Source organism: Elephas maximus, chromosome 3, assembly GCF_024166365.1.
Source record: "Elephas maximus indicus isolate mEleMax1 chromosome 3, mEleMax1 primary haplotype, whole genome shotgun sequence".
In the NCBI taxonomy this organism is placed as follows: Eukaryota; Metazoa; Chordata; class Mammalia; order Proboscidea; family Elephantidae; genus Elephas; species Elephas maximus.
In genome coordinates, this window is record NC_064821.1 from 45,880,239 (window position 1) to 45,901,888 (window position 21,650).

The following is a 21,650-nucleotide window of genomic DNA, read 5'->3' on the forward strand; positions in this document are numbered from 1 at the left end:
CACATAAGTGAAATCATACAATATTTGTCCTTTTGGCTTATTTCACTTCCCATAATGGCTTCGAGGTGTAATATAATTTTGCAACCTGTGTTTCTCAGTTCAAAGCCTTTGTGTTTTGTTTGTGTGTGTGTGATTATTTTTCCACGCCGTTTTAAATGGCTGAACAGCATTCCAAAATGTGGCAATAATCACACTTTAAATAACAATTCTCTAGGAACAATTTCCCTTCGTTTTTAAAAGGCTGCAGTGGACATATCTATAGCTAAAATTTTGCACATACCCATGATTACCTTTTTGAAAATAAGTTTCTAAAACTGTTGCATTAAATGGAATATCTTTTTTAAAAATAATTTTTATTGTGCTTTAAGTGCAAGTCTACAAATCAAGTCAGTCTCTCACACAAAAACCCATATACACCTTGCTACATACTCCCCATTACTCACCCCCAATGAGACAGCCTTCTCTCTCCCTCCACTCTCTTTTCGTGTCCATTTTACCAGCTTCTAACCCCCTCTACCCTCTTATCTCCTCTCCAGGCAGGAGATGTCAACACAGCCTCAAGTGCCCACCTGATCCAAGAAGCTCACTCCTCACCAGCATCCCTCTCCAACCCACTGTCCAGTCTAATGCTTCAGGAATGGTTCGTGTCCTGGGCCAACAGAAAGTCTGGAGGCCATGACCACCGGGGTCCTTCTAGTCTCAGTCAGACCATTAAGTCTAGCCTTGTTAGAATTTGGGGTCTGCATCCCACTGCTCTCCTGCTCCCTCAGAGGTTCTCTGTTGTGTTCCCTGTCAGGGCAGTCATCGGTTGTAGCCGGGCATCATCTAGTTCTTCTGGTCTCAGGATGATGTAGTCTCTAGTTCATGTGGCTCCTTCTGTCTCTTGGGCTTGTAATTGCCTTGTATCCTTGGTGTTCTTCATTCTCCTTTGATCCAGGTGGGTTGAGATTAATTGATGCATCTTAGATGGCTGCTTGCTAGCGTTTAAGACCCCAGACGCCACTCTTCAAAGTGGGATGCAGAATGTTTTGTTAATAGATTTTATTATGCCAATTGACTTAGATGTCCCCTGAAACCATGGCCCCCAGATCCCTGCTACACTGGCCTTCGAAGCATTCAGTTTATTCAGGAAACTTCTTTGCTTTTGGTTTAGTCCAGTTGTGCTGACCTCCCCTGTATTGTGAACCGTCTTTCCCTTCACCTAAAGTAGTTCCTATCTACTATCTAATTAGTGAATACCCCTCTCCCACCCTCCCTCCCTCCCCACCTCGTAACCACAAAAGAATGTTTTCTTCTCAGTTTAAGCTATTTCTCAAGTTCTTATAATAGTGGTCTTATACAAGTTATGAAATGTTTCACAGATTCCTCACTGTTCTTTATCGATGCGTAGTATTCCATTGTGTGAATATACCATAATTTATTTATCCATTCATCCGTTGATGGGCACCTTGGTTGCTTCCATCTTTTTGCTATTGTAAACAGTGCTGCAATAAACATGGGTGTGCATATATCTGTTCATGTAAAGGCTCTTATTTCTCTAGGATATATTCCAAGGAGTGGGACTGCTGGATCGTATGGTAGTTCTATTTCTAGCTTTTAAGGAAGCGCCAAATCAATTTCCAAAGTGGTTGTACCATTTTACATTCCCACCAGCAGTGTAGAAGTGTTCCAATCTCTCCACAGCCTCTCCAACATTTATTAGTTTGTGTTTTTTGGATTAATGTCAGCCTTGTTGGAGTGAGATGAAATCTCATTGTAGTTTTGATCTGCATTTCTCTAATGGCTAACAATCATGAATGTTTCCTCATATATGTTAGCTACCGGAATGCCTTCTTTAGTAAAGTGGCTATTCATATCTGTTGCCCATTTTTTAATTGGGTTGTCTTTTTGTAGTTGAGTTTTTGCGGTATCATGTAGATTTCAGAGATCAGACGCTGATCAGAACCGTCATAGCTAAAAGCTTTTGCCCAGTCTGTAGGTAGTCTTTTTACTCTTTTCGTGAAATCTTTGGATGAGCATAGGTGTTTGATTTTTAGGAGCTCCCAGTTATCTAGTTTTTCTTCTGCATTCTTAATAATGTTTTGTACAGTTTATGCCATGTATTAGGGCTCTTAACGTTGTCCCTATTTTTTCTTCCATGATCTTTATCGTTCTAGATTGTATAATTACGTCTTTGATCCATTTTGAGTTAGTTTTTGTGCGTGGAGTGAGGTATGGGTCTTGTTTCTTTTTTTTTGCAGATGGATATCCAGTTATGGCAGCACCATTTGTTAAAAAGACTGTCTTTCCCCCATTTAACTGTTTTGAGGCATTTGTCAAGTATCAACTGCTCATATGTGGGTGGATTTATGTCTGGATTCTCAATTCTTTTCCATTGGTCCATGTATCTATTGTTGTACCAGTACCAGGCTGTTTTCACTACTGTGGCGGTAAAACAGGCTCTAAAATCAGGTAAAGTAAGGCTTCCCACTTTGTTCTTCTTTTTCAGTAATGCCTTATTTATCTGGGGCCTCTTTCCCTTCCATATGGAGTTGGTGATTTGTTTCTCTATTTCATTAAAGAATGTCGTTGGGATTTGGATCGGAATTGCATTAAATGTATAGATCGCTTTTGGTAGAATAGACATTTTTCTAATGTTAAGTCTTCCTATCCACGAGCAAGGTATGCTTTTCCACTTATATAGGTCTCTTTTGGTTTCTTGCAGAAGTGTACTGCAGTTTTTTTGTATAAGTCTTTTACATCTCTGGTAAGATTTATTCCTAAGTATTTTATCTTCTTGGGGGCTACTGTAAATGGCATTGATTTGGTGATTTCCTTTTCTATGTTCTTTTTGTTGGTGTAGAGGAATCCAACTGATTTTTGTATGTTTATCTTGTATCCCAATGCTCTGCAGAACTCTTCTATTAGTTTCAGTAGTTTTCTAGAGGATTCCTTAGGGTTTTCTGTGTATAAGATCATGTCATCTGCAAATAGAGATACTTTTAGTTCTTCCTTGCCAGTCTGGATGCCCTTTATTTCTTTATCTAGCCTAATTGCCCTGGCTAGGACCTCTAGCACAATGTTGAAATGGAATATATCTTAAGGCTTCCATTTCAGTCTGCTAAACTGCCCTCAGAAAGTGTTTACCAGATAATTATTCTAAACTTAATTTTTTAATTTTATCAAGAGAATATATAAGAGTTTATAAACAGAACTACTGGGCTTATAACCAAAAACAGCAGCAGTCCCCTGGCCCACTCCTCCTACCCTGGATCCTACTCTTTAGATGCAAGTACACTCAGCTCTGTCAGCTTTTTTTTTTTTTTCTTCTTCTATTCATTTTCCTATTTCTAAGTAATATGCTTATACTGCTATTCTTAGTTTTTAAATTTTAGGCTTAATCTACTCACTGTGAGAATTTAGTTCTCATCTACTTCCTTCTGCTTCTCTTTTCCCTCCTTTCTCTGTTCTTAGAATTTTAGGTTAAATCAATATACAAACAGAATACTATGGTTACACTTCTTTTCTTAAACAACTTTTTATTTTTCCTGGAGTTAACAAATGCCTGGCTTTTTTGTTTGCTTTAGCTTTCTATGTATCTATCATTAATTCTTCTCTAACTCCTCAAGAGACTTCAAAATATTCTTTTCGATACAAGTACATCAAATAGTCTGTCAATTGTGCTTTTTTTTTTTCTCTCTTTTGGTTTTCTTCCTTCTTCTCATGGAGCTCACCTTAGAGTAGTTTTTTAGACTTTGCATATTTCAAAATGTTCTCACTCTGCCCTTACCCTCGGTAAACAGTTGGCTGAGCACAGAATTCTGGATGGAAATAATTTTTCCTCAGGATTTTTAAGGTATTGCTCCATTGACTTCTAGCTTACAGTATTGCTGCTGAGACATTTAATGCCATTCAGATTCTTGGTGCCTTGTCTGTGACCTGAGTTTTTTCTTTGGACACTTTTAGGGCTCCTTCTCTATTCTATGATTTCCCTTAGTATGGACCTTATTTATTTATTTATTTTCCATCCATTGTGCTAGTTACTTGATTGGCCCTTTTCATATAGAATCTTATAGCTTTTAATTCTGGGAAAACTTCTTGCATTTTTATAAAGTTTCCCCCTTCATTTTATGGCATTTACTCTCTATGAATTGATCTAATTTTTAAATTTTACTTTCTTGAAGATTTCCTCAACTTATCTTCTAGACCTTCTATATAACTTTTTATTTCTACTATCTTATTTTTAGTTTCCAAGAGCTCTTTTTTACTTTTTTAAAGTGTCACCTTGTTCTTATTTCTTACATGTTAACATTTTATTATCTCTCTGAGAACAGTATAGTTTTGAGGTTTTCTAACTCGCTCCTCTGCTTCCTTCCAGTTTCTATTTTCTGTTTGCATGGTCTCAAGTTTTAATGGTGGAACCTTTTCTCAGACATTTAATGTTCCCTGGCCATCTATTCATATTTAATAATGAGATACTAAAAAACTAAATGGAAGTTTTGTATGTATGAATAGGCCTTGTCATCTGATGGACTTCTCCGTAAGATGATTCAGAGGGCACCGAGAAGTTTTATTTGGCAGACTTCCAAATATCAGAATCTACAAGTCTTTTCTCTTCGATAGGTTAGTTTTTTCAGGACAGAGCCAGGAGAACAAATGGAAAAAGCCGGAAGTCTTACCAAGCAGGGTGGGAACTTCTATTTATCCTGTTTTTGTTAGGATACTCCACTCTCACCCTCCATTGTGGCAAAAAACAAAAACAAAAAACCCTGTTGTTGTCGAGTTGATTCTGACTCATAGCGATCCTACAGAATCAGACCTACTCTGCCAGTAGTCTCTAAAGACTCTGGGTCAGTTTCTCAAAGTTGGGCAGGCTATGGCACTCTCACGACACTGAGTACTATTAGTTTAAGAAATCTCTGTCCATTTGGTAGGCAAAAAGAAAAAAAACGTACCTTCCTTTAATTTTTATCTGTTACTGATGAAGGTAAATATTTATTTGCATCTTAGATTTCTTCTTTTATGAAATAACCTGTTTGTCTCCTTTGTAGTTCTTTTCCTATTAGGGTATTCATCTTTTGTTTATCAAATATGCTGCAAATTTATTCTGAGTTCTTTAATGGCATTTATGATTTGTTTCAAGTTTTTTCTTTTAATAAACATAGACATGTCATTTTTACAGAATCCAACTTAACAATTATCTTTTTTTCTGATTTCTGCTGTGACGTCATGTTTAGAAAAACATCTCCTGACTCCAATTCATTATATTTGAAGAAGTTGATATATTTTCATTTATTTAAATTCTAGTGATAGAAGTCAACTCTGGAATCAATTTGATAGCAGATATTCAAAAAGCATAGTGCCACTCAGTATTTATTTTCTACCTTCGTTTAACAAAGAAAGCTTCCCTGCTGTGAGGAACATCAGTATGTCTGAATTATAATTTTATTAGTCAGGGAAGGCTAGGTCAGTGGTTCTCAAAGTGTGGTCTGAAGACCCCTGGGAATCCCTGATATCCTTTCAGGGAGTCCACAAGGTCAAAATTATTTTCATAACGATATTAAGCTGGCATTTGCATTTTTACTTTCATGGGTATGCTGTGGAATTTTCTGGAGGCTAAATGATACTTTTTTTTTAATATGATACGTGATGATATCATTGTACTAATGGTTAATGGAATGTGTACTTGTGGATTCTTGTGATTTCTAGTTAAATTTCTGGGGTGGTAGGTTTAGGCTATAAATATGGAAGTTTTCAGAAAATATTGGTTCTCAGCTGTACTGTGTTTTTACTAGCTCTCCTCGGATATACCTGCTACAAGATGTACATATTTGTAATCTCATTATTGTCCAATATGGTTATTTTGAAATCCTTGTTTTTCTTGTGCCTATACTGAAATGACCTGGTGGCACCATTGGTTAGGCGTTGGGCTGCTAACCAAAAGGCTAGTAGTTTGAATCTACCAGCTGCTCCTTGGAAGGTCTATGGGGCAGTTCTACTCTGTCCTATAGGGTCGCTATGAGTCAGAATCAAAGACGGCAATGGGTTTTTATTTTTTAATATATATTGAAATACAAGTAAGTGTACTTTGTGTCTTGTTTTACTACAATACTTACCTAATGAAATTCAGTTTTAATTTTCAGTTAACTATAGACAGCTTTTTTTTTTTATAGACAGCTATAATCCACATAAACAAAAGCTCTTTGGGGTCCTCAATAACTTAAGAACATAAAAGGGTCCTGACACTGAAAAGTTTGAGAACTGTGGGGCTAGGTGATACTGTGACGACAGACAATCCAAAAATCCCAAAGGTTTACTTCTCACTTACTTTACATGTCCACCTCGGTCAGCTTGTTCTCGGCTTGGCAGTGTCTTCAGGTTGACAGAGCAGCTACCCTTTGGAGCCACTGCCAGGCACCAAGGCAGGGGGAGAAGCACAAGACTCTCTGGATTGCAATGGCATTTAAATGCTTCAGCCTGGAAGTGACGCACATCACTTCCACTCACAACTCACTGGCTGGAACTAGTCACACGGCCCTACTCATCTGCAAGGGAAGTGCAATCCTACCACGTGCCAGCAAGCCAATAATGTTTGCTGTATAGCACTTACAGCTACCACAGTGACGATATTTAATTCAATACTCAGAAGACTTAATATAGTGTGCAAGTAACAACTTAATAATACCTCACACTTACATTCATTGTAGGAATAGTTAAGCCACCAGGTTTTTTGTTGCTGAAGCCTATAATTTCAAACTCAAACTTGTAGGCTATATCTACATTACTGTGTTTCAGCAACTAAGTCCCCACAAACTATAGAGTATTCGATTTTGGGAAGTGTGCCTAATTACCACAATTGAAGATTCATTACTGTCCATATGTTCCACAATGATCTGACTGAAATAAACTGCATCAGCTAATAAAAACCTGTAATTTTTTATGATACTTGGTGCTCATACAATTTAAAGGAAAAAGCAGATTTCAGAGCTAATTAACAGCAAGACAGCATGGTTGCTTTGTGCTGAGTAAGAGCTGTTTCATGGAGAGAAAGGATGTTACAAATTATTTGGTGTCATTTAGCAGATACTGATTACACTAAAACATGAAGCCACTGCTCATAAGGCACTAAAAGCAACTATTGAGTTGGACTCGGTAAAAACGCTCTCCTTAATTCTGTAGACGCTCCAATGACACAGTCTGAACGTTCACAGAATAAAATCTCATACATGGCCCAACCATACTCTGACGTCATTTTTTCTGCTTAACACAGCCTCTATTTCTTTCACTTGCACATGGAACACCTTTGGAAGCCTGGAAATCAGTTCCTGTATGTGGGGTCCATCTGCAAACAGTAATAGATTCTAACAATATATCTGGACTCTCCCTACAACTGTCCAACACGTGCAGGCTGCTGCATTAAATTATCCTGCTGGACCCATCTTTGTAAGGAACGTTTCAAATAGAACAGGATTGAAAATGAGACTAAGCTGTATCTGGAGTCCTGGGTGGAGCAAATGGTTAATGCGCTCAGCTGCTAACAGAAAGGCTGGCAGTTCTAGTCCATCCAGAAGTACCCTGAAAGAAAGACCTGGGCATCTGCGGCCAGAAAACCAGTCACTGAAAATCCTATGGAGCACGGTTCTACTCTGACACACATGGGTCGCCATGAGTTGGAACAGATGTGATGGCAACTGGTTTAACCTATGCTACTGAAAAAACTCAGCTCTATTTAATTGACAGAAGAAAAAAACTATACAAAAGTACATCTAATCCATCTGAAATGATTTATTTTTACAAACATTGCTGGCGCTAGTGCAAAAGATGATGAACAAGCAACCTTTCCCCACTGCAATAAAGAAAACAAAGAGGAAGACAATCAATATCTGCCAAATGGAAAAAAGGACAAGCCCAGCGAGGGAAAAGCTGTTTTCTCATCTTCTAGCATGGTATTCAGATTCTTGGACTGAGTCTCCATAGGCCACTGCCTTGCTCTGGAGCCCAACCATAAAGGCATTTGTTTGAATTTGCTCTCTTTCTCTTGCATCTCACTGTAAACAATTTTTCTAACTGAAAATTTAGATTTATTAAAATGATAACTGGTATTCCTTCCAATAGTAAGTTCCTCTAGAACGATCTGATTTCTAAAGCTGCAATGTGTTCCTCAAGAATACCAGTATTACATAAAATAAAATGCACCTAGATAAAGTATGGCACTAGCCATATACACATCATTACATGTATTGTTTCAATTCCATAAGTTTACTGAATGCCAACCCTGCTCTAAGTAGCAAAGAAGGTACAAGAAAAATAGAATGTGATCCCTGCCCTCAAGGAGATTATTAGCTAGATGACTCCCCCACCCCCCAAAACCCATATATAAATAGATTTAACTAAACAATATAAAACAGAAATGCTAGTATTAACGGTGTGGAAGTCAGTTCAGGGCAGTCAGAATGCAAAGGAAACTCCCTGAAAGTCAAAAATTCATAGTGACCCCACAGGACAGAGTAGAACTGCCCCATCAGGTTTCCAAGGCTGGAATCTTTATAGAAGCAGACTGCTACACCTTCCTCCTGTGGAGCAGCTAGTGGGTTGGAACCACTGATCTTTTTGTTAGCAGTCAAGCACTTAACCACTGTACCACCAGTACTCTTCCTGGAAGCATTGGGGGCTAAATGGGAATGCAAGGGTAGAGGATGATTTGTTTTGGTGTCAAAGATGGCTGAGGCATTTCAGGGGAAGAGAATGCCCTAAGGAAATGGATGGTGTTGGGGGCAGACAGACACAGCACTGACTAAACCGGGAAGAGGAAAGGCGTATCGGTAGGCAAGAAATTAATTTGGCTACCCATCCATCGCTACACCACTGGTGGTGCAGTGGTTAAGTACCTGGCTGCTAGTCAAAAGGTCAGCAGTTTGAATCCACCAGCCACTCCCTGGAAACCCTATGGGGCAGCTCTACTCTGTCCTATAGGATCGCTTTAAGCTGGAATCAACTCTGTGGTAACGGGTTTTTTTTACCCATCCATCTGTTCATTCAGCAAACATTTGTTAAGTACCTACTGTGTGCCTGGCAATGTGCTGGGGGTATCATGGTGAACAGACCACATGGAGCTTACTTTCCTTCCAGGGCAAGAAGCAGATCATCACCACAAAGTAAACAGAAAATATATAAAACATCTCACTTATACCAAACCTGTTGCCGTCCAGTTGATTCCGACTCATAGTGACCCTATAGGATAGAACAGAATTGCCCCACAGGGTTTCCAAGGAGCAGCTGATAGATTCGAACTGCCGACTTTGTGGTTAGTAGCCGAGTTCTTAACCATTACGTCACCAGGGCTCCATCTAACTTCTAAGAGGTTTTAAAAACAGAGCCAAAGAGTTTTGACCCTTGCCCAGTAAACAACAGTGAGCCACAGGTTTTTTGGGTAGGGAAATAGTATGCTCAGTACGGTTGTTAAGATTAATTTGGTGCACCTTAACTAAAACAGAAAAAAGCCAAGACCACAGAGGCTTGGAAGGAAATGACAGCAGAAATTTAGAGTTGAGGCTGTCAGGTTGGTAGAAGTTGAAATGGAAATGCAGGGATCAGTCGGATGAAGTTATGAGAGGATTCATGGGCTGAGGGGATCTATGGGACAAGCACCAGGAGCTTACTCACTGAACACAAAAGAGGAGAAAAAAAAAAAAATGAAGTGCATCCCGGGTGTTTTGGCTTGAATGCATGGGTTAGGAAGAAACTGGGAGGTAGCGAGGCTGGGGAGGAAAGCGATTTGAATAGCTGGGCATAATGTCCAGAAGGCAGTTAGAGGCGCAAAGCCAAAGCAAGAGATTTAAAAAAGGGCCAAGGAAGCAAGGGCTGAACCTCCGGAAATGAATATCTAAGGAGAATGAGAGGTGAAAAAGGAGCACCAAGAGACCATAGCATTACAGCCAAAAGGAATTTCAAGGTCAACACTGTCAAATACATTTGTACAGATTTACAACTTACAGGATACTTCCACTGATATATCCTCATTTAAGACTTTAATATAAAACTTCTTGAGGTTGGCATCGGAATCCCCATCCTACAGATAAAAACACCGAGGATCAAACAAATTCAACGACTTGACTAAGACTGAGAAGGACTTTACCTGGTATGGACACCTGACCTGAAAGCTGGCTAGAAAAGAGTACCTTTGGTGACCTGGTTCAAACTAAACTTTGGTTTACCTACAGAGAGGGAACAAATATTTCCAATATACATATCAGACAAAGGACTCATCCAAATTATATAAAGAACTCCTAAAAATCAATAAGACCATTCTTTATTAATTTTTACACTCATGATACTAATAAAAATATACTGGCATTTATTTTAATGGTAATATGCCCATCACTATGCTAAGCATTTCACGTGCATTCTTGCCTTAACAGCCCTGTCACAGTAAAAAAGGAGCTCTGGTGGTCCAGTGGTTAAGTGCTTGGCTGCTACCTGAGAGTGGGTGGTTCGAACTAGTTGCTCTGAGGGAGAAAGATGTGACCCTCTGCTTCCATAAAGATTACACCCTGGGAAACCCTATGGGGTAGTTCTACAGTATCCTATATGGTTGCTGAGTCAGAACGGACTCGACAGCAGTGGGTAAAAAAAAAAAAAAAAAAAACAGTAAAATTATTGTCTGGATTTTCCAAATGAACAGGCTCAGAGAGGTTAAGTAACTTGTCCCAGATCATGCTCCTGGAACACCAATCCCAGATCTGACTCCAGAGGCTGCGCTCTTAAAGTCACTGTTTTGGAAGCTCCACCACCATTTCTGGTCATTTCAAATAATCACCAACAGGTGCTCATAGGGGCTTAACATCCAAGGTACTGGGCTAAGTGATTTAGACTCTTCTTCTCTAAACCCCCTGAGGTCTATCACATCTTTGTTGAGTACAGGGGTCAGGAAGACACACTCCATTTCAATGATTTTGGAAGTCTACCTCCTATGGCCATTTTAGGACTCTTCACTTTGGAAAGATAAAAGCTTAGGAGAGAAACAATCAAATCATGAATGAGTCAGAAAAACTAGGCAGGAGCTTGTTCGAACAATTAGAAGTTTTTACAACTATGAATAATTTGAAACTTGAACAAGTGCTACCTAACATAGAGGGAAAAAAAAATGATAAAACTTACAGAACCCATTACTCCACAACTGACAAAAAATTAAAAAGGATTAGACAATTAGTAATGACAGAATCTTAAATACTAAAAAAAGGGAAAAAACAAAACAAGAGGAAGAAGAAAAGGCAGGGCACACGTAACCTTTAAGGTTGATGAAGGGAAGACAACCATGTCTTCCACTGCACATCTCTGGTGACAACAGACCCCGAGAACAAATGGGCCAAAGGAATAGAAATTCTGATTCCTCATTCCAAGGACTTAGGAAACTATTGTCCTACCACTGGAAATCCTGGTGGAGTAGTGGTTAAGAGCTATGGCTGCTAACCAAAAGGTCGGCAGTTCAAATCCCCCAGGTGCTCCTTGGAAACCCTATACGGCAGTTCTACTCTGCCCGAGAGGATCGCTATGAGTTAGAATCAACGGCAATGGGTTTGGCTTTTTTGGTAGCTGTAGTACAATTTTGTTTTCATTACCATTCCTGGTCATGCCCACATATTTATTTGGTGTCCCTGAGATGCAACAGTAAATAAAAAGGCCAGGGTCTTTGGGAAGCAAGCTCTACAGCTCCTTTCTGGGTCAAAACTGATGGTTCGGATCCTATCTTTACACAAGGGTTTGGCTTATTTTTCCCTCAAAGCTTGACCTTCTACTTCCTCTCATCAATATTCATTTGTTATGCTCCTGCCCACTCACGCAGACTTCTCATGGTTTCTCTCTGTTGGCTTGGCATTTTTACTACTGAAGAATTCCCTAGCTTCTGCAAATAAGGGTGTACCCATCACATGCCAAAGTGTTCTGAGAGTTCAGGAGCCAAATGGGAATCTAGCAATCAGGCCATCATCTCAGAGACGGCTCCCCCTCAAGCCATGAGCTTCTTCAAGGGGGTGGGATCTAAATGATGGTATGTCACAATGGTGGTAACAGAGCAGCAATATTCTCAATAGTGTTTTTAAAACATGTGTGCCCTTTAAAAAAGTTTATGCTATTTTATTTCTTCATCTCTGTTAGTAGTCTTAAATCCTTTATTGAACAAGGTAGGGTATGAATAAAGCACATAGCTAAAATTAAAATCAAAGTTAACCTAAACACTAAAATCCCACTGCCAAGCAAGACATGCTGCTTACATGTCCCGTATTTCCTTCTCCGTTGTTTTATTAGTGAACTCACAGCAAAAACAAAAGCTCTCAACTGAAGTCTCTTTAAGAAAGCAAAAAAAAAAAAAAAAGAGGTATTTTGATAGATAATGTAGAACTAGAGCATTAAAATTTCAAGAAGCAATTGTCTGAAATGCCCAAAGCAGAAAGGCAATAACTGGCTTACGGTTCGTTAAAGAAACACATATTTATATTTAACCTCACAGTGTTTGCTAATTAATTTAGGAGATAACATTGATATCAGCCAGGCATCCTCCACAGTTCCACCCCACTCACAGGAAAGACCATGGGCAGTCTCTCTGAGCCCCACTTCCTGGGTATCCTCCTGAACCCTAATGCTCTATCCCGCGTCTGTCCTTTTGTTACTGGCAGCAGAATCTTTGCCTCTGATCAGGCTTCCCCTCTCTGCCTGGCCCCTTCAGAGCCGATGGCTCACTACAACTGTGTCTCTGGGTCTCACTTTCCCTTTACCCTAGCCACGGCCTTTCTGGATAATCCCCTGGCTCTGCACCCTACTTCCATGCTTAGCTCTACCATCAGGGAGCCCCTCTTTCCCCACCTCAAGTCAAACTCAGAACCATGCAGAAGACAGAACTGTCTTTGGAAGAGAAAAAACTCAGTATTTTGAACAGAGAGAATAAAGAAAATTTCAGGAATTTAAAACCCAATGCTTAGCATAAATTCTGGCCAGAAGACGAAGCAAACCAAGGCTTTCTATATACACGTATGTCTTTTTAAAATAGGCAAAACGTCATGCTTATCAAAAGGAGACCAGATGGTGCAATGCTTATGCACTCGGCTGCTAACCAAAAGGTTGGTGGTTCAAAACCACCCAGTGGCTCTGCAGGAGAAATACCTGGCCATTTGCTTCCACAAAGATTACAGCCTACCTTGGGGGACATCTAGGTCCACTGATATAACGTAGTTCATAAAGAAAATGTTCTATATCCTACTACTTTGATGAGTAGTGTCTGGGGTTGTAAAAGCCTAGAAGTGGCCATTTAAGATACATCTATTGGTCTCATCCTGTCTGAAGCAAAGGAGAACAAAGGAAACCAAAGACTCAAGGAAAATATTAGTCCAAAGGGTTAATGAACCACAGCCTTCACCAATCTGGGCCCAGAAGAACTAAATGGTGCCCGGCTACCACCAACAATGGCTTTGGCAGGGATTACAAGAGAGGTTCCTGGAGAGTAGAAGAAAAATGTAGAATAAAATTCAATTTCACAGAAAAAAGGCCAGGTTTACTGGTCTGACAGAGACTGGAGGAACCCCCAATACTGTGGCCCCAGACATCTTGCTAATTCAGAACTGAAGCCAATTCCAAAGTCCGCCTTTCAGCCAAAGATTAGACGGCCTATAAAACAGTAACACACGTGAGGAACGTGCTTCTTAGTTAAGTATATGAGACCAAAAGGGCAACACCTGCCCAAAAGCAAAGACGGGAAGGCAGGAAGGGACAGGAAAACTGGACAAATGCACAGGGGGAACCCAGGGTGTAAAGGGAAAGGGGGAGAGTGCTGATGCACTGGGAGGACTGCAATCAATGTCACAAAACAATTTGTGTATAAGCTTTTGAATGAGAAATTAATTTGTGCTGTAAACTTTCACCTAAAGCCTACACAGAAAAAAAGATTACAGCCTAGGAAACCCTATGGGCCACTTCTACTCTGTCACATGGGGTCATTCACTACGCATCAAAATCAACTCAATGGCACCCAACAACAACATGCTTATCAAAATCCAAGAAATATATTTTTAACTAAAGACCTAGTCACACCAGCAAGCACTTTATACACACCCTCTCCACATAGCATGCTCCAACATACATGTCATCCTGGCTCACAGGAAGTGATTATTACATGTTACCTGCATTTTAAAGTCAAAGAAAACAGGAATCAATAAATCAAATGATTAGCTTTGAATAAACTCTCAGAGTAGAAAAAATGAGATTTGAACACAGGACTAGCTGAGAATTGACCTTCTCAGACCCATCTTTAGATCCTTCATTAAGATTAAACTGTCCACAATGAGGTTAGATAAGCGATAAATGAGTAAGCAGTTACCAGCTGCCACTCATGGCGACACCCTGTGTGTCAGAGTAGAACTGTGCTCCATAGGATTTTCAATGGCTGATTTTTTGGAAGTAGACCGCCAGACCTTTCTCCAAGGTGCCTCTGGGTGGACTTGAACCTCCAACCTTTTGGTTAGCAGCCAAGCGTGTTAATCGTTTGCACCACCCAGGGACCCCTAAGCACACAGTACCTTCCCTCTGTGAGAACTTGGCTCAGCCTACCCTCTTAGAAATAATTCCTGCAGACTGCTGAGTAGGGGCTTGCTGCCTCCTCTGTGGGTGATTGTTCCCCAGGTCAGCGCTCACAGGGGTCAGTGGACTTGTCTCCATTGCTCTAGCCCTTTCTTTTCCATCTGCAGTCTAAACTCAAATGTTTGGCCTCCTCATTCTGTAGTGGTAACCTGCAGCCAGAGAATATCGAACAACCAGAAATTGTGGGACGAGCAATGTACCCTGTGTCAGGAAATGAAGGAAAATGCAAGGACTTTGGGAGAACTTTTTATTGGTAGGTGATACTTTTGCATTCTAGTTTCACAGCTGTTTCGGAAGGAAGAAAATTCCAGAATGCTGACCTCCATAAGTGGGTTTCGAGAAAATAACTTTCCACTTAACAACTCTATTTTTTACTTAGCAACTATGTTTTTTCCAAAAATGTTTAAACTGGAGAAGGAAGTTGGCTCCTTTAAGACTAAATTGACTGGGGTCAGAGGCATGCCGTAAAAATGAGACCCTTTCAAAGGTAATACATTGATAAAGTAGGAACTAGAGTTATTTAGGAAGAAATTAGGCTTAAAATGTGTCCATTAAAATTTCTATAAAAAGTATAAAGATAAAAAATTTCATCCTGATTTACTGTTGAGGAACCCTTTCTCTAAATAAATTTTGGAAAATCATCTCGGAAATCTCAGAACAGTTAGATTTTTAGGCGCCTGACAACATTTAACCAGTGATGCCAATCTGGTTTTAGTGTGCCCAGTTAATGATAAATTATAGCACACCCACCCAGTGTGAACCAGGCTGGCAGATGCTGGCTGCACTCTGTAACAAGGAAACCTAGACGGCTAGAGAAAGAGAATCATTAAAAATCAGCAATCTTCAGTTGGCATACTAAAATCTACCAAGAAAACATTCTGCATCCCATTTTGGAGAGTGGCGTCTGGGGTTTTAAGCGCTAGCAAGTGGCCATCTAAGATGCATCAATTGGTCTCAACCCACCTGGAGCAAAGGAGAATGAAGAACACCAAAGACACAAGATAATCATAAGCCCAAGAGACAGAAAGGGCCACATAAACCAGAGACTACATCAGCCTGAGACCAGAAGAACTAGATGGTACTCGGCTACAACCGATGACTGACTGCCCTGACAGGGAACAAAACAGAGAACCCCTGAGGTAGCGGGAGAGCAGTGGGATGCAGACTCTAAATTCTTGTAAAAAAAACCAGACTTAAAGGTCTGACTGAGACTAGAAGGACTCTGGTGGTCATGGTCCCCAGACCTTCTGTTAGCCCAAGACAGGAACCATTCCCAAAGCCAACTCTTCAGACAGGGATTGGACTGGACAATGGGATAGAAAATGATACCAGTGAAGAATGAGCTTCTTGGATCAAGTAGACACATGAGACTATGTTGGCATCTCCTGTCTGGAGGGGAGATGAGAGGGCAGAGGGGGTCAGAAGCTGGCTAAATGGATACGAAAAGAGACAGTGGAGGGGAGAAGTGTGCTGTCTCATTAGGGGGAGGGCATTTAGGAGTATATAGCATGGTGTATATAAATTTTTGTATGAGAGACTGATTTGATTGGTAAACTTTCACTTAAAGCACAATAAAAATTAAAAAAAAAATCAAGAGTCTTGTTTACAGCAGAATTTGGTGGTCCTGCCTACTGACCTACTTCCCTCCCTGGAATATAAATATAAGGGGTATGTTAAAATTTAAAAACTTGGGGAGATATTAATCTGATTTCTGATATTTCTATGTGGCTCCAACTGTTACAAATATATATTATGCATGCAATTTTTAAATAGAATTCCTTGGTTTTGCCTCTCGGGTTGCTTCCATTTGAGATTTCTAGGGAAGAAAGTCAACTCTACTGAATACTAAGAGCTCTGAAGATACTTGAAGATACTTTGACTGGTGAACGGGATGTCATTACTAGCCATACTCAAATGGCATCAAGATCTAGAACCCACAGTAAACAGGTAAGCATGTGGTATTATTTTCTTCCAATCACACATGTATGTAAGAATTAAGATTATGTCTACTTTTCCCCAATTGAGTCATGCTATTTCAATTTCGGATTTGAATTCCGATTTCAGTCACACACATACAAAATTATTCTAGTAACTACCAACTCCGGATATCACCTTCAGAGATTCTCTTGTAGTGGAATCCTTAGAGAAAATCAGGACACCACACATGATGGCCACATTTTATACTCAGTTTGTTGACAAAGGAAACAAAGTGATTTAGGGAAGAGGGCACATTTCACAGGATTTCACATACAGGGATTTCATCTACAGCCATAAACATGGGAGGTGCCTTTGCTCATTGGAAAAAGTAAAATGCTTTTTAAGAAACATTTCTTTGGCTCTCATCCATTAACCCAACAACAATGACCCATAAAAACACAATATGTTGTTGAGTGGATTCCAATTCATAGTGACCCTATAGGACAGAGAAGAACTGCCCCATAGGGTTTCCAAGATAGCGCCTGGTGGATTTGAATGGCCAACCTTCTGGTTAGCAGTGGAGCTCTTAACCATTGCACCACCAGGGATCCAATAACAATGATGGGCCCTAAAATTCCAGGAGTTTCAAGGTATTCCTTTGACAAATGTTTACTGAAGACTCTGGCTAAGCCTGTTATTGTAGATCTGTTTGATCATCTGCAGCTGCCAAAGTTCAGTAGGCCCAGTAAATAGGTAAATGGCTACTCAATTACTGATAACACAGACTAAATACAATTGAGTGATGAGAAAGGCTGATTTCATTTACCACTTCGCTTCTAAGAACTAGAAGTGAAATTAAAGAATAACCAGCAAGACAATTTTTGGTACAGTGAATTAATATGGTCTCCCACCAAAGACTGGGTGGGACTATGCAAATACGATGCTCGTGGCCCACAAAGGGGATTGGACAGCTTGCTAATAATGTAAATAAGCTACATAGAACCCGAAAAAGGGGATTGGTCAGTTTTGCCATACTGCTAGGCTTAAAAGAGAACCAATCCCAGACCAGCGAGGGGCCTATTACAACCAAGAAAGAAGAGCCCGGATCCCTGTGCCCTACAACTCAGAGACAGAGAGCTAGTGGCAAAAAAATGGCAGCAGCAGAACCAGAAGACTGGCAGGAGATGGTGCGTGGACTCCCCAGCCCATGGAGTGAGAGTTGAGCGCCTCTGGGCAGAAGGCTTGTTGGCAGAGTGGGGTGCCTTCAGTCATTTGGTGGAGCCAGGCTTGCCAACCCAAGGAGGTGTGAGAGCCGAGTGCCTTTGGCAGAGGCTTCCTGGTGGAGTGGGGTGCCTCCAGACACTTACTGGTGGAGCTAAAGAGCGTTATAACACTTGCCCAAGCAGGGCAGAGGCTGAGGACAAGAGAGAGGACTGCTTGTGTGTGTGGGTGAGAAGCTGTCCTGACAGAAGAACTCTATTCTGAGTTGATCCTGATCCTCTACTGTAACCTGTTACTTCCCTAATAAACTCCATAATTGTGAGTTCTGTGAGTTCTGTGTGGGCATTGCCACGAATTATCAAATCCAGCAGGTAAGCGTGCCATGAGGAGGACGGCTGGTGTCAGAATCGGTAAAAAAGCTGGAGAGAGTAGGCATGTCTGAGCTGTGTCTCATAGGAAATCAGCCTTGGGCTGCTGTTGACGCTGATGGAGATTCTCTTTCCCCCTTGTAAAGTTAGAGGAGGTCAGATGTTGCCCCCCATGCCATTTTTTTTTTTTTACAATATCATTCAAAAGAAACTAATAGCCAAAGAAATGATTTACCCAAAGCCATAAACCAAACCCACTGCTGTCCAATAGATTCCGAGTCATAGCAACCCTGTAAGACAGGACATAGTAGAACTGCCCGGTAGAGTTTCCAAGGATGTAACCTTTAGAGAAGCAAACTGCTATATTTTTCTTCCATGGAGAGGCTGGTGGGTTCGAATCGCAGGCCTCTGGGTTAGCAGCCAAGTGCTTAATCATTTCGCCACCAGGGCTCCTTACCCAAGGCTATCCTAAAGACTAATTATAAATTGAGAACAAGAACACTCAAGCATCCTATGGCAGCCCAACAAGAGCTACAATTCCCAAAAATATTTCACTGGGTGTTTTCCATAGTAAATAGTGGCTAATATATTTAAGGGATTCTTATGCGGGGTGCCCAAAGACAGAGTACTAGAACTTACATCTTTGTAGTGTGAGGAGAGAAAGCAAAAGAGGCAGTATAACACAGAGGTCAGGAGCTGAGTCCCAGCCAGACTTCCCAATTTTAAATTCAGGCTCTTGCCCTTTCTAGTGGTGTGACTTTGGGCAAGTTACTTAATCTCTCCATGCTTCAGTTTCCTCAACTACAAATCAAGGATTCTCTTAAGACCTATCTAATGGGGCTGATGTAGGAATTAAATGTGATAACACAATATCTCATACTTACACTCCTTTTAGGAACAGTTAAGCCACCAGGTTTTTGTTGCTGAAACCTATAATTTCAAATTCAGACTTGCAGTCTATACCTACATTACTGTGTTTCAGCAACTGAATCTCCACAAACTATATTCTATTGGGTTTTGCCTAAAATAGCCAAATTTGCTAGTTATGATCACCACTGGTACACGTGAGGGATGGACTTAGGGATCTCTGGCAAGGGTAGTTAAGATCGGGTCCACCAGCTTGGATATAACTGATTCACTTTATGACCTGACCTTGGAAACCTTCTCACCTTTCATGCTCATCGCTACTCTAGAGTAGTTATCAAGAAAGGAAAGTGACCGGATCCCTGCTACGTGCCAGACACGTGTGAGGCTCCCTGGCAGGGTATAAGCACTTGGCGTGTGGAAACGTGCGTGCACCCTGACGCCGTCCTGTCCTATGGCACAACTTTCCCGGCCTGGGGCTTCTTCCTAACCTGCCGCCTCTGTGCGGAAGGCAGTTTGTCCGGGAGGTTCCTCCTTCAATTTCTGGACAGCCGGCCGGTGTAGGGGGGGAAGGAGGAAGGGGGATGAAGGAAGGCACAGGACACGTGCCTCTGAGCCAGGGCCCACTTCAGAAGCAGGACGCCCCCCAAAAAGACTCAGGGACCCGACAGACCCCTAAGGAAGTCCGCTCGTGGCCTTGACCTTGGTGCCTGAGACTCAGTTTGCCATCCTGCTGGCCAGGGGCGGTGACACAGCCCCACAGCCAGGGCGGGGATGTGAGCCGAGCGTGGTACCAGGTCCCGGGGGCCAGGGAACCCTACTCCAGTACCCATCGCCTCGGGGACACTGTTCCCTCCTGTGGGTGAAGGGATCTCCGGCCTCGTTTGGACATAGCCCACGAGGCGATCGGCCGCTTAAGGGCAGGGGCAAAGGCCGGCCTGGGCCATTCCCTGCAGGAAGGGTCGGGGCGGTGGAGACGGCTCCGTCGGCCAGCGGTCGCGCACGTCGGGCAGGGTCACGCGGCCATCCCGCCGGGCCCTGGACGCCCATGGCGGGGCGGGGCGGCCGCTGCCAGCCGGGCCCCCTCCGAACAACCGGGCTGGCCTCAGTCCCGACGCCGACCCGCCGCAGGCCTCACCTCTCTGCGCACGTTCAACAGCGAGTAATAATCTTCATTGTCCAGCTCCTCCTCGCTCAAGGCCGTCGCCATCTTCGCAACCTTTCACCCTGGCAAACCGAAAAGGCCGTGCTCAAGAGGGACTGGCGATACGCGGCCCTGGCCGCACGGACCGAGCAGCCGCGCTATAGCGGCCCCTAGCGTTGTGGAGTCGCACCGCAGCCACCGCACCCGCGCTGAAGGTGCGCGCCTGAGCTCTGCGCCCCCGCGCGGCGGAGGCCCTTCCACGTGCAGCCGAGCAGGTGGCGTGTTTGCGTACCCGGGGACCTAAAATTCCAACCTTGCAGCCCCAGGGATTTTCCTAGACTAGAAAAGGAAACTCAAATCCGGGAGGTTGTCACTCTTTGAGTACCTCGGAGACAGGCCCATGGGACCTTTTCTGTCTCGGAAGCACGAGGTGTATCCAAGGCGGCCCCAGTGCAGAGCGCGTCCAGAGCCCAAAAAGCCCCACCCGGATCGCGGCCCGCGCGCTGGTACCGACGGGAGGCACCTCTCGGCCCCGCTTGCCCGCTGCTCTTTGCACAGAAAACCTCCATATAGAGGTTTGTCCCTACCTCCATTGTTCTTCATCCTTCCTCGTGGCCACCCAGAATCCTTCATGCCCTGAGGACAGGCCTCCTCGTTCTAGTTTTTCATTGTTGCTGTTTATGTAGGAGCCCTTGGCTACTTTTCTGCTGCTACAGGACGAAGCAATCCGCATTTGGCTTCTAATTGTCTATGGCAGGCATGTATACCTACAGCCCCTATCGCTGCGTCATTCTGTACATTCCTACCTTATAATTTAGCGGTGGAGCCTAATTGATTTCAACCAGGTGCCTGCTGTGTGGTGCATTATTAAAGGTGCCTTGGTTACAATCATCTAAATAATTTAAGTGTCTTCAGAATGATGCAATTATCAATAGGAGGTGGGCACACCCCTGCCACTTGTTCGGTTCATGCTGACCTGTACCAATCTTCATCATTTCTCAGGAACGCTTGTTGTTTCTTAACTAACCAGCGGTTCAGAGCGATCCTGGTTGCCCTTCATAAGCAGGTCCCCTGGGAAGGCCCAAACATCTGTCTGTGAATTTGAGAAGTTGATTTCTTTCTCTTCCTAATTTTTGGCCAGATGTGCACCATATGGGCCTGTGTAACATCCCTTCCAAGTTGCCCAGCCCTCTTAGGATCCTTTGACATGAGACACTTACTTAGGTGTGCTGAAGACGGTCTGTTCAGGAGTGTTAAGTCAGTCTGCAACAGACTGTCAGCCCAGGTTGTAAATTAAGAGCTATTTCTTTAGCTGTGTGAGGCTTCCCCACAGTAGCTTTCACAGTTGCTCATGTTCCATCAGTTATTCTAGCAATTTTTATGGGCTTTTCTTTTTTCTCTTTTGCAGAGCTGTGATTTAGGCTAAACTGCATGCTGGCATTTGCTGGTCTTTAAGAATTTCGTATAAAGAGGCTGAGGAAAAAAACCTACAATGTTGAGACATTCCTTTTTTCCTTAGGTCTGTAGACATT

The 21,650-nt window shown here is 42.2% G+C and overlaps 1 protein-coding gene across 1 annotated transcript in view; it reads right to left on the minus strand.

The window, feature by feature from the left end:
* The window catches only part of DNAJC11 (DnaJ heat shock protein family (Hsp40) member C11), a 77,942-nt gene extending 57,733 nt beyond the window's left edge, over window positions 1-20,209 (minus strand). Inside the window, exon 1 of the mRNA XM_049877780.1 lies at window positions 20,113-20,209. Coding sequence (XP_049733737.1) covers window positions 20,113-20,184 — 72 coding nt within the window. The 5' untranslated portion in view covers window positions 20,185-20,209. The remainder of the gene's footprint in view (window positions 1-20,112) is intronic.
* Between the last annotated feature and the right edge of the window lie 1,441 nt (window positions 20,210-21,650).